Genomic DNA, 14,259 nt, shown 5'->3' with positions numbered 1-14,259 from the left:
GGGCTGATATTTCTGCATGCAGTCCAGGGGGAGCTGCACGCTCTGGCTACTGCATGCACACGCGCGCAGCTTAGAGGGAACATTGGTCTTCAGTCATGGTTGTCATTGTCAAAGTAGCTCAGAGTTTGAGTGATTGGGACAAGTTGTGTGGAATTGTGTGCCACTGTCAAAGGTGTGCATGTCCTGTGCCAGTTTCTTATATTTTGGCATCACACCACCACCACTGCAATGATCATGTTACAATGCCACAAATTGGGATAACCTACATACTTTTCAAGCTAATTTCCTTTGGTTAAAGCTGCCCAAAGGTCTGGCCAAAGATCTGTTTGCCTTCATGGCTGTGTTGTTTTACTGTACCCTACTTTAGTTGGAGTTGGCACCGGTCTGTGCTTGTGCTTGTATTTGTGGGCAGCTGGAGCTGTCTCCCCACAAGCAGCTTTGGCTGTCTGCTACTCACACTTGTCCTTGAGCATAGGAAACGCTCAAACTCTTGTGAAATGTGTGCTATGTCTACATGCGACATGCTGGGATTATGTATACAGTAATGGAAAGGACGGTCATTATTTTCATATGGTGCCCATAAATAGTGCAAAAGCCAAAGTGTTGCTCTGTCACCACCCTATAGTAAAGTCAACTACTAGGCTATATGAATGTATACTACAAGTTTATTGTACACTGCATAGTGTTTTCTGTTCATTGAGTCCTCATTGTCAGAGAGCGAGTGTTTCCAAAAGAGTCCTGCCACAGTCAGTAATGCTCGCTAGTTGCTAGGTCCCAAGGTAATACAACTCAGCAAATATAAGGTGTTCGTGATACAAATAATGTGCTTTGATATAGCCTACATTTACTTTTTTTATTGGCTGTGTCTGTGATGAATAATGTCTTGCCCTTCAGTCCGCCAATGACTTGCATCTCAAATACCTGGGGCCTATTTGGTGAATGAATTAATTTAGCTCAAGATGTTTCTGAAATATTCATGCCAACACTTATCTTTTGCAGGGTGTGAGAGAAGGCAGAGATTGTGGGGTTGTCGCTGCAGGTTACACTGCGCAATTGAATGTTGAACGTTTCCCATTAACTCGCCTAAATCTCCCTGCTCTGCTCTTACATGCCCTAGCTAGCAAATCTAACCGTCTGCAAAAATTACACATCAGTCATGCCCCTGTCTCATGCTTGTTATGAAAGCAGTTTTTTGTGTTTCCGTTCCTGAACCCAGCAGAAATCTGCTCTCCTAATGAGATTTAGAGCACATTGTGCTAACTGCCCTGTTTTATCCCAGTTTGTTTGTTGTGTGTGTGTTTTCTTTTCCCTGTCACTCACCTCAATTATGGCGAAGGGCCAGGCAGCATAGAGGGAACCAAGACAGGGAAATGGACAGAGCAAGAAAGGAAGAAGGTGTTTGAGAGCACTTTAGGTCAGGGGTCGCCAATCTTTTCTAGCATGAGAGCTACTTTAAAAATATGAAACGTCTTTACTGCTGCTGCTCATTTCATGTCAAAGTTAGCAAATAACTAATAGATATAAATGATATACTTACTCATGATATACTTCTGCCAGGTAAGCCTACTTTGCAGTTAACATTTAATTGAGAAGGTTTTGGAAAAGTATTTCTGTCAAACCACAAGACTGTTATCACATCAACTGGCTACACACCGAGTCATAGACAAACACGCGCACCACTCAGATAAACGGGGACAATATTGCTGGAAATGAATTGGCATATATTTGTTACGAGAATTTCTATCTCTAATTCAACCTAAGCTTGAATCATTACCAGAGGTTGTAAGGCTCTGGTTTTAATCATCAATGATTCAAGGTACACAACCCACAAGGATTATCTGTATCTTTATTCATGGAGAGCTCTGCCGCCAAAACACATACACTCCTGTTTTATACCTCGACACACCAAGGCACCCTGCTCCGCCCACCTCTAGGAGGCCCCCTGTAACCCGTTTTCTCAGTCCCCTTCACCCTGGAATGTTTAGTCCCGCCCCCCTCTGTTACTAGGTTGACAATACATTATAATTCTAACACAGTTCACACATTTATACTGTATTTGGGGTGAAATCCTTTAGTCATTATTCTTAAAATACAAATTAATCTAACAATATTGTGTTAGGTTTGGCTTTTTAAGCCAATAGTGGCTAGCCAGGGGTGGGATAATGTCAATGTTGCGTTGATTAGATAGTAGCTGGGAGCTTGCTGTGTCTGATACTTGTTTATGACAGTTTGCGGTGGAACACGTGAAAATTGCATGTACATTCAGAATTGTTTGGCGAGCTACTCATAGGTGGGCTGCGAGGCACTGGTAGCTCGTGATCGACCTGTTGGAGACCCCTGGTTTAGATCATAAGGGGAAAGCTGAAATGGATTGGGGTGCTGTTCAACGGGCCAGTTGTTCGGAAGAATGAGCAGGTAATATAGGTTTCTTTTGTGTCTGAGGAGTTGTTTCAGTGACTGTTTCTATGTTACTGTCTCAAAAGCAATACCACTCCTGTTTCCAGAATTTTAAGTTATCAATGTCACTGCGGTATGCATGGCATCGCTACGATGCTTCTTTGGGGTGTTTGATATTTATAAGCCTGTGGTCAATCTTGTTTTTGTTTAAGCCATGTCTAACTTGACACATGCCCTGAGTGTTTTTAGCAGCCCATAAGTGAGACATTTTGACAGCTGACACTAGGGGCTTTTTTCTCTAAGTGATGGCAGCACCTATTTTGAATTTGCTTCTGGGTGCTCTTTAATGCTGTGCTCATCCAATACCTGTTTGAATGATCCAAAATAAAATACCAGATCAAGAATGTAGAACAGGGGAACAAGGAAATTACTATTACGATTTCTATTTCCAAACTGTCGGTTACCTAGTGGTCAGCATGGTCGTCAGCTTCTCTGGACCAGAAACATCACTTAAATAATATTTATTTTAGTGTGGACATCCTGTGCAGCAGCTGCCATAGAGAGGGGGGGGGGGGGGGGGGGGTTTAGAACTAGGAGAAGCATCACCAGCACACACTGTCTATTGTGTGGCCTCAGAGCCCAGTGAAGGCTGCTCCAGACCAGCTGTATCCAGATGAGGCCCCCTTACACTACCTCCTGTGAGGAGCAGAAGACAGAGGCATGAGGTCACAGTGAGGTCGGCCCAGCCTCACACAGCCAGAGCCAACCCCGACCAGGCCAGTCTGCTGCCGTGATACTGCTCAGTCTCAATCTGTCGTAGTCAGTGTTTACACTCTGCTGCCTTCATTCCCTCTGAAGCATTCTGCATTTCCATGACCTATTGTCTCTCCAAACACTTTGGGTTTCTATGAATTTGTGAACTTTCTGCTGTCCTGGGTTCCATCATAGTAGGTTTCTCCTAGCTGTGCCCAGCGACCCAGACACCCAGTCTGTTATCTTCTCCCATCGGGAACAACACTACCTCAACATCTACCTTGATGCAGTTGTTGGCTTGATTTCCCAGAGATAATGAGGGGTTTGAATTGTTATTTTATGAACGTAGACCACAGAACAAGCTGTCTATCATACCTTTAATATTCCCCTACCTGATCAGCTCTGTGGTGGTTGGGTGGTATGGGATACTGGGATTATGGGCTTGAATGGTTCTGGTGAATACAGACCCTGGGGGAAGTGTGGCACCTATCATCTGCCTTCTCTCCAGTCGGAGCTCATTCCTCACATTCTGCTGAGGCCAGCATTTTCCCCTTTCGTTAAAGAATATGAGGGGGGAATTGGGGAGGGGGCTTGATGAGCAAGGACAATGAGACTGGGCATTCATGCCCCGAGTGACCCATGTTAGACATGCAAACTCAACAGCACTTGGGTTTTTGAGAGGAAAATGAAATGTTTTTTGTTTGATTTACAATGAAGCCGTCTGCACTTTTCAAAGGCTTGATGATATGATCAGGGTGCAGAAACACAGCATCCAGGATTTGGGTGTCACAGTGGGGACCTCAGAGCCCCTGTAGAGCTGCCTTACTGGCTCCTGGTGAGAGTGTTGGCTCTCTGGTGGGGAGCCCTAGGGCAGGCCATATGTTCCAATGCTTGTAAGATGGGGTCTGCTTGCGAGTCTGGAAGCCCACTGTTCTTCTGAGTTATGTGGCTAAACAGTTGCTCAATTGGATTTAAACTAAGTGGATTTATGATGCTTTTTAACTGTTGTTAGATGATGATTTTAGAAAGTAACATTAAGTGTGTGCATGAGCTTGTGTGTTAGGCTACTTAGTAGGGCTGGGAATCGGCAGGGACCTCCCGATACAATATTATCACGATACTTAGTCTAGGTGCCGATACGATATGTATTGTGATTCTCATGATTCTATATGTATTGCGATTCGATACTGTGATTATAATTTTTTTGTTGCGATTGGATGTTCCAAACATTGCTCACCATATGTCTGCTGCAGAGGGACAAGAGAACCATGAGAAAACATGTTTTGATCATTCATGGAAATAAAAGTGGTGAAAACCAATTGGCTCCCTATTTAAAAAGATGGAAAACAAGCTATGAAGGAAAAATACTGGAGTGTTGGTGCAGGTACAGCCAACTAGCGCAAAAAATAATATTGCTATTTTGTAGATACGATGTATTGTAAAAAATAATATCCAAATATGTAACTATCGATTCCCCCCCCCCCCTCCCGAATGAGTGGGGTTTGAGGCCTAAGAGAGGTTAACCCTAACTCAGGACAGTAGTCTGTGTGAATCTCCGGGCCAGGATACCCAGGCGCTCGGTATTCGCCAGGTGTTTCTCTCCTGGTCTACACGAGAGCCCGCTGCCAAGCAACACTGCACAGGGAACACCCAGAGATCCACAGACAGTCGGTCTAGCCTCAGCCTGTGTACACAGACAGCCCCTGTATCATCCCACCCATCTAATAGAAAGCCCATTGATTTAGACTAGATTGTGATTGGGGCTCAGGCATGTTGCATGTTATAACATTATGCAGAGCATACTGCTCAGTATTCAGAGCAGCCACTCTCTCTTCTATCGCTCTCTTCTTTCATGTCTCCACCATCAGACTCGGTCTGAGCAGCAGACTTCCCCTAATGTGGGGTCATTCAAGTTAAGCATCCGTTTCAATGTTGCAGTGGAAGCGGAACCCCTCAGTTACAAGTTTAGATTGATGTTTATTTATTTTAATACCAAAATATTTATTGTGCTTTTGTGAGTGGTGGAATTAGACCCGAGACGGAGGGGAGATGAGAGAGGACCAGCAGGCAGCAGTGGGGAGATGAGATCATTGTGGCAGGAGCTGCAGCTCGTTACACATTAGGCATTCTGATCACTTCAGAAAATCAAGAGTTGTCTCCCAAATGACACTCTATTCCCTATATAGTGCACTACTTTTGACCAGAGCCCTGGTCAAAAGTAGTGCATTGAATAGGGGTAATTTGGGACGCAGACAAAGAGAAGTGAAATGGAGGAGGCAGGTAGCTTAGTGGTTAAGAGCGTTGTGCCAGTAACCGAAAGGTCGCTGGTTCTAATCCCCGAGCCGACTAGGTGAAAAATCTGTCGATGTGCCTTGAGCAAGGCACTTAACCCTAATTACTCCTGTAAGTCGCTCTGGATAAGAGCGTCTGCTAAATGACAAAAATGTAAATGTGACATGAGGAGAGAGGAGGCAGCCATTGATTTGCTGGTAAATAACCCCCTTCCTCCCTCTGCTCTGTCATAAGGAACTGCCTCTCCCTAATGGAATTCTCTGAAACAAACACACTGATGCCGCTTGCCCTCTAACTGAAATGTGGGATCAGACAGCGGTTTGAGGGTTATTTGTAGATGTTTTTAAATCGGTCAGGCTAGTGTCGTCCTTGGATCTCATGTAAAGCTTTACTGTGGTATAAATCATGTGTGGTTGGAAATAAGGGAACAGGCTATCAGTTTGAATTTTAAGCGTTGTTTTGTCCTGATGGTTTGAGCCAGAATTGCGTGATCTATTCTAGTTAGTTAGTTAGGCTAGTATCTGTGTTCTTCAGTCAATCCCTCAGTTGTAAAGATGAAGCGGTAGTAGACTCTGTACGTGAGTAGAAACAGTCACTGCTGCTGGCTGCCTCCTCTACAGACTTCAGAGCACATCACAGTCTCATCAAAAGACGTCCCGCAGGTTCAAACCCACTTAGGCTTGATGCTCTGCAATAAAAAGGTATTAGAAATGGATCCTCCTCTGAGGTTGTGTGTTAAACTCAATAAGCCTCACGTGGCTCTATAGTGCGACGATTTTACTGAAATATTTGTCATTGTGCTCCTAATTTTCTCTGTGTGCGCTAAGATTTTTCAACTTAGGCGCACACGTGCTCCTTGTAAAAAAAGGTCAGCGTATAGCCCTGCCTCAGTCGTCTAAAACCATTTGAAAAAGTCAGTACTGCAGCACTACCCAAGCCTCAAATATACTCCGAGCAAATATGGGGCTCAGGATCTCTGTATTATTGAACACTTTGGAACAGTGGCTTTCAGTCAGTCTTATTGAACACATTGAAAGAACACTGCCTTGTGTCATTCAGTCTCAGCAGGCTGAAGGTCAAAGAGGAATCTCATCTGCTTTCCAAGGTGACCTTCACGTTGTGCCGTTCTGCTGCCTCTGCTTTGAGTGGTAATGTGTCTTGTCTCGGAGCAGAGACTGCACTGTATACAACACCCACCTTCTGGATGGAGTGACACGCTCGTTACTCATCTCGTGATGTCATCCTCAGGTCAAGGACCCTGTCTCATACAAATAGGATGCCTCATTTTTGCATCCTGCCCGCCCTGAAAAATACAAATAACTCAATCAATTCTAGCCCCTCATTGCAGACAATGTAGTGTAGTGAAATGGGTTAGATCTCTCTGCACTGACCTCATGGTATTGAAATGTTGTGGTAATATAGCTACACACACACACACTCTAGCCTATTATTTTGAACCACCGTAAGCGTTTTAAGCACTCAGGGTGAAAATTTAGTTTCCATCTCTGGAAAGTGGTCCTCTGTAGCTCAGCTGGTAGAGCACGGCGCTTGTAACGCCAAGGTAGTGTGTTCGATCCCCGGGACCACCCATACACAAAAATGTATGCACGCATGACTGTAAGTGGCTTTGGATAAAAGCGTCTGCTAAATGGCATATTATTATTATTATCTGTCTTGTAAGATATGGTGCTCTTCAACTGTCGAACTTAGGCAGTAGAGAACCTTATCTCAACAGTGTGTGTGCATAAAGGTATGTCTTTGGTAGGCATCTATATGTGTTTTTTATATATATATATATATATGTCCATTCCATCCCCTTTTGATTGTGTGTGGTTTCTGTGTAATTGTGAAATGTGTTTTAGCCTCTTGGGAGCTGAAATGGTTTCACTTCCATCAAGGGAACACAAAAACAGTTTGAGTTTCAGTTTGAGTCTTGCTTTTGCAGCGCTGTCTCTCTCTCTCTCGCGCTGTCTCTCTCTCTTTCTCTCTCTCTCTGTCTCTGTCTCTGTGTGTTAGCTGCCTGGTGTCTAACCCTCTGTCCCCATGTCTTCTCTCCTAGGGGGGAAATCACTTTGACCAGTATGAAGAGGGCCAGTTGGAGCTGGAGCAGGCGTCCCTGGACAAGCCCATAGAATCGGTAAGGCCGCATCCTTCCCCCCTGGACCTTTTGGACCAGCCCAACTTGAAACTGTGTTGTGTGTGTGTGTGTGTGTGTGTGAGAGAATGGATGATTGGTCCAGAAAGAGAGGAATAAGATCCTCGCCAACTTCATTCACCCTGTACTGCCTGTGTGATAGACACGTCCAGTGTTCCCTTGACAACCCATTCTCTCTACCCAATCAGTAGAATCACTGTAGACCCCTCCCTTCCCAAGCCATCTGCTTCCTGTGCCATTTCCTGTGTGATAGCTCTTAGCTGGATGAATAGGATATATTTTCATTATTTTAGTTTGACTTTAATCGTAGATCTTAAATCTGAATGTGCACCTGTCTTTTTTTAGCCCTTTTTCAGTCACCCAGGCACTAGTTCACCAGATTGTGAAAGAGTGGAGTGGATAAGGCACTGTTATCAGTCTATAGTTTAAATACCTTCCAATCACTCTGTTAAAAGGGCAGTGTACAGTAAAATGTAATTTGTGTATGTCCTCAAGGGAAGCGCGAGGTCCCTGAGTCTAGTAGTGGAAATGTGCTAATCCCTGTTTGCCTCCCTTGCCCTCGGTGCTAAATTACACAGTGGCTATTTAGCAATAAAGGCCATTTGTACAAACCTCTCTAGCCCCCTCTACAACACATCTCATCACACACACACACACACACACACAGGCAAACTCTTCTTATATACACTACCACTCAAAAGTTTGGACACACCTACTCATTTAAGGGTTGTTCTTTATTTTTACTATTTTTTACATTGTAGAATATTAGTGAAGTCATCAAAACTATGAAATAACACATGGAATCATGTAGTAACCAAAAAAGTGTTAAACAAATCAAAATATATTTTATATTGGCAAGCCACCCTTTGCCTTGATGACAGCTTTGCACACTCTTGGCATTCTCTCAACCAGCTTCATGAGGTAGTCACCTGGAATGCATTTCAATTAACAGGTGTGCCTTCTTAAAAGTTAATTTGTGGAATTTCTTTCCTTCTTAATGCGTTTGAGCCGATCAGTTGTGTTGTGACAAGGTAGGGGGGTATACAGAAGATAGCCCTATTTGGTAAAAGACCAAGTCCATATTATGGCAAGAACAGCTCAAATAAGCAAAGAGAAACAAGTTCATCATTACTTTAAACAATGAAGGTCAGTCAATACAGAACATTTCAAGAACTTTGAACGTTTCTTCAAGTACAGTCGCGAAAACCATCAAGCGCTATGATGAAACTGGCTGTCTTGAGGACCGCGACAGGAATGGATGACCCAGAGTTAACTCTGCTGCAGAGGATAAGTTCATTAGAATTACCAGCCTCAGAAATTGCAGCCCAAATAAATGCTTCACAGAGTTCAAGTAACAGACACATCTCAACATCAACTGTTCAGAGGAGACTGTGTGAATCAGGCCTTCATGGTCGAATTGCTGCAAATAAACCACTACTAAAGGACACCAATAAGAAGAAGAGACTTGCTTGGGCCAAGAAACACGAGCAATGGGCATTAGACCGGTGGAAATGTGTCCTTTGGTCTGGAGTCCAAATGGTAGAATTTAGGTTCCAACCGCTGTGGCTTTGTGAGACGCGGTGTGGGTGAACTGATTATTTCCGCATGTGTATTTCCCACCGTAAAGCATGGAGGAGGAGGTGTTATGGTGTGGGGGTGCTTTGCTGGTGACACTGTCTGTGATTTATTTAGAATTCAAGGCACACTTAACCAGCATGGCTACCACATCATTCTGCAGCGATACGCCATCCCATCTGGTTTGGGCTTAGTGGGACTATCATTTGTTTTTCAACAGGACAATGACCCAACACACCTCCAGGCTGTGTAAGAGCTATTTTACCAAGAAGGAGAGTGATGGAGTGCTGCATCAGATGACCTGCCTCCACAATCACCTGACCTCAACCCAATTGAGATGGTTTGGGATGAGTCGGACCGCAGAGTGAAGGAAAAACAACCAACAAGTGCTCAGCATATGTGGAAACTCCTTCAAGACTGTTGGAAAAGCATTACAGGTGATGCTGGTTGAGAGAAGGTCAAGAGTGTGCAAAGCTGTCATCAAGGCAAAGGGTGGCTATTTGAAGAATCTCAAATATAAAATATATTTTGATTGGTTTAACACTTTTTTGGTTACTACATGATTCCATATGTGCTATTTCATAGTTTTGGTGTCTTCACTATTATTCTACAATGTGGAAAATAGTAAAAAATAAAGAAAAACCCTGGAATGAGTAGGTGTGTCCAAACTTTTGACTGGTACTGTATATACACACACACACTCTCCCATAGTTAATTATAGCTTACTAGCACCTTAGCCACTGAAGCACCATCACGAGATGGACATACTCACGAGGGGCCCTGTCGATGAATAACATCTAATCTAATACTCTCTGGGCTAACAAGATTAGGAGCGTAGCACACAATCGCATACTCACACACATGTTCACAACACATACACTCACTGACACATTGCATAGCGTGGGGGGGAGTGAACAGGCGTATCGGATGATGTGGTCTGATTGTTCTGCTCTGACCTGATTTGGGAAGGGAAAGAGACTCGGTGCCTTATCCACTACACAGCAAGAGAAGAGAAAAAGTCTAGGCTTGGAGATGGAAGTGTGTGTTTAGTATTTGTGTGTGTGGAGGTTGTACTGTATGTGTGTGTATATAGGACAGTTATCTCAGAATGTTACAGTATTGTACACAACTTGGGGTGTTCGACATTTCTCTCCTGCAGCGAATTGGCCCCTATTAGCTAAGCAGCAATGACCCGGTTTGTATTTGCACGCTCTGCTTTCCTACTCCCATCTTTTAGGGTTTCCTTGTAACGCTTCTCTTACTGTCTCTATCACTCTTTCTCTGTCTTCACATCGCTCTACCTCTTTCTGCTCTCTCAATCAATCTTCTCCTCTGTTCTTTTAATGCATCTATGTTCAATCGATTTCTTTCTCTCTCCTCTTTTTTTAAAATCTCTCTACTACACAGTGATTCGGTGTACAGTACCCTCTGTCATTCTGTGCTGGCATGGTGCTTGTGCAACTGGGACTGCATTTTTCGCTGACGAGGCACATGGATAATATCGCAGGCAGCTCTTTTCTTCCTCCCTCCCTCCCTCCCTCCCTCCCTCCCTCCCTCCCTCCCTCCCTCCCTCCCTCCCTCCCTCCCTCCCTCCCTCCCTCCCTCCCTCCCTCCCTCCCTCCCTCCCTCCCTCCCTCCCTCTTTCTCTCTGTCTACCTCTCTCTGAAGCACCATGGAGAGCAGGCCTGAACTCCACTCTTGTCTCCACAATGTCTATCCCCTCTCCTCCTCAGGGCATAGTGGATGTCGTCTGACTCCAACTATTGATCTGACTCTGAGCATCTCAAGGCACAACAGAACATTATCTTAGCCCAGCTGCATTGAGAGTTCATGGCGAGAGTTCCAGCTGCATTGATAAATAAAGCTTTACTTACAAGTAGGCTACGAGGAGGGTTTTTAGGCTTTGTTTTAAAGTATATACAGCCAGTCTACATAGAAACACCCATACAACTATACCGCTAGACAATGAGAGCTAGCCTTAAGAATGTAGCTACAACAAAGCCAAATGATTCAGTCAGGCACTCCGGTGTAAAATAAGCCCTGTGTCTGTTCAGTTGGGAGGCACATAGACAGCAGCAGTAACTACAGCGGTAACAACAAGGTCAGTCTGTCCTTCTCCTAGCTCTGCTGTTGTCCTGCTGCTCTGAAAGCTTTACTAAGCCATACTGAAAAGGCTTCCTTTATGAAATGTGGGGATAAAATCCTCTGCCCCTGACCATTTCTCTATAGACCTTCATGTGACTCATATATATAGTCCCTGGTGGGTTGTCATGGTGGGCGGATTGATCAAATCAAGCTGACCCACGTAGCTCCAACCCACTCACTGGCTCAGGAGCCCACTGTGGGTGGGCGGTAGAGAGGAGGCGAGAGGAGTGGAGAGGAGAGCAGGAGAGGTGGCCTGCCTACCTGGGGAAAGTGGCTCTGTTGCTCCTGCGCTATTGTCTATGGAGGGGCACTGAGAGCCGGGCTGCAGCAGCACAACAGCTCCTGACACACGTGGAGAGAGACGGAGGACTGTCACTTCAGACACATGCGCTTACATAATGCGTATTTCACACACACACCAAACCTTTAATTTCAGTGAAATTGCAGTTGATCAGCTTTGAAATTTCCCAGCTCCACTTAGATATGTCTGATTTTAATAACACACTCACCAACCACAGGTGCATGTGTTTGCCAGTTGACCCCCTCCTACCCCAGCAGCAGTGTCATGGCTCTGGGGTGACAGGGGCCAGTGACAGTCGTCAGCGTGTCTCACGTCACGGAGCTGGCTTTGTGTGTGCAGCGCCCGCGCCCCTCCCCTGCCACTCATTGTGTGTGTTCTGATCTGTAGGCAGCTAGAGGTCTGTGGTACTTTATTGGGATCTGTTTTCTCTCTCTGTCTTTCCCATCTGGTCTCTCGCTCTTTCTCTCTAACATTAGTTTTTTTGCATTGCATGTGTTAACTGGGTATCATTCGGTACTAGCTTTCACACTCTGTCCTAATCACAACACCTTTTCCCCTCCCCTCTCCCCCATTTCTCCAATGTCCCCTACCCCTGTCCCCTCTTCCAAATCCCAGGCCCTGAGAGAGATATGCAGTGGGCAGCCTCAGACACACACGAGAACTAAATTTAAAAAATACCTGTGCACAAACTGTTCTGGCCTCAAATTTGAGAGAGAAGATTGATTTCACACTGTGCCGTTTCACATTATGCTTTTACCTTTGGTTACTGAGACACTGCACCAAGTCAGGGTCAGCTACATTCCAGCACCACTGACAACATCATTCAGTTATAGTCAAACCTCAGTCAGATTAGAACGAAACGTACATGCCCAGGGATTTCTGACAGGTCAAAGGTCATACATCACCCTCTCATGGTGCAATACAACTGCAGTAACACACTGACCCCTGCCCACCCTCCATATGTTATCACCAGTGCTAACAGCCATTTGGTGTGTCTCTGCTCTGGGTCCAGGTGCTGACATCATCAACATGAGGTGGGTCTGACAGACAGTCACGGTGCACCAACTGCTTCAAGGCTACGTCCATGTATCAACAGAGCTGTAGCTGTCTTTGAAACAATCAACATTTTTACATTTACATTTTAGTCATTTAGCAGACGCTCTTATCCAGAGCGACTTACAGTTAGTGAGTGCATACATTTTCATACTGGCCCCCCGTGGGAATCGAACCCACAAGCCTGGCGTTGCAAACGCCATGCTCTACCACTGTCACCCACACACACACACACACAGCCTAGAGGAACACGCACACAATTATACACATAGACTACTGTGCTGTTGCTCAGGCACCAGCTGTATCATTCCTCTGCTCCATGCTGTGTTAAAGTGTTACACTCCCACCACCTCCCAGCCTTAATTTGGGAAAATGAACCCCTGGAAGATTACCAAGGGAAAGGTCAACTGCCGTCAGTCACTCGGCCCCTTTACAACCCTGACCCCGCCGAGGGCTCGAGATCTATTTAGCACCAACTCCAACCCTGCAAGAGGCAGACTGATGAGGTCAGTTTGATGGTAATAGATCCAATGATCCTGACCAAGACTGTCCACCGGTAAAGTCACATAACTCCTCAAGGTCAACTGAACAGACCCAAGATTAGGTGACAACTGCTTCCCAATATGGTGCTGCTAAGAGGGCAGGGCCTTGGTTGGAAGGTGTCTGTCTGTTGTTCTATTTGGCCTGAGTCCCTTGAGGCCCATGCAGGGACCGTTGTTTCCATTTAGTCACACCTATCTGAGCCTCAGCAGGGAGGAATGTGAGCGTGCCAGGCAGACCGACAGAGCGCCAAAGACAACAGAGCTGGAAAAGGAGCTTTACAAGGAAGAGGAGAGGATAGCTGCCCCCCTGCTCTGTCCAACAGACCAGGCTCCACCAGACTCCTGTAAAAACACACATTCCACAGGGGGACGAGAGAAGTGACGCCGGACTGCGACCCTCTTTGTTTTCTACTGTCACATAGTTACTAGTCTCTCTCTCTTGCTCTTTCTCCCCTTCTTCATCTCTCTCTCTGAAATCTCACAGAGATAATCATATGAAATATGACCGACATTATTTGCTGGATTACTGTGTTGTCTGTTCTGTGGGTTAAGGCCTCAGACAGTGATGGTGCAGTAATCCCTGTAAAAACCTCCAGTATAATGCAAGGGGGTTCTGAACCCCAGTGTGAGGCTCACACACAGCCAGCGTCTACTGCACACACACACACAGAGAGAGAACATGACACCGTCCGCATCACAAGGTTTGAAGACTCACACACTCTGAGGTTCCTGTTATGGTGCCCCCTGTATACCTCTTCTTTCCTTGACCCCTATCTATTTGGTATTACCCTCCCTCCTCCTCCCCCCTCCCATGCACTGTGTCAATGACAGCACAATGCACATTACCCTCCATACCACCACACTCTCGGTGTGGATTTCTCTTGTTTGGATAACATTTTCTTTTTATTTCTCCTATATTAACAGTAATCTTTAAATCAGTGAATTTATTGACATGCCTAGTTACCACATTTCTGTTTTGTGTACAGTGTTTTATTTACATTTTAGGGCAAAATAAATATATTTTTAGATTTTTTTGAATAAGAACT

General features: G+C 45.1%; 1 protein-coding gene across 4 annotated transcripts in view; it reads left to right on the top strand.

Annotated features, from left to right (window-relative positions):
- The window catches only part of LOC311103235 (G patch domain-containing protein 8-like), a 40,524-nt gene that overhangs the window by 3,450 nt on the left and 22,815 nt on the right, over nt 1–14,259 (top strand). For 2 of the 4 annotated variants that reach the window (XM_084144774.1, XM_084144778.1), the window contains exon 2: nt 7,502–7,579. In XM_084144774.1, the coding sequence (XP_084000900.1) occupies nt 7,502–7,579 (78 nt within the window). Of the gene's footprint in view, nt 1–7,501; nt 7,580–10,331; nt 10,368–14,259 lie in introns of those variants that run through there. The other 2 variants (XM_084144775.1, XM_084144776.1) reach the window with 2 other exon arrangements.

The sequence above is a fragment of the Coregonus lavaretus genome (genome assembly GCF_964263955.1).
Source record: "Coregonus lavaretus genome assembly, chromosome: 2".
NCBI classification, from domain to species: domain Eukaryota; kingdom Metazoa; phylum Chordata; class Actinopteri; order Salmoniformes; family Salmonidae; genus Coregonus; species Coregonus lavaretus.
The sequence above is the reverse complement of the archived record's forward strand: the minus strand, read 5'-3'. Positions and strand labels throughout refer to the sequence as shown.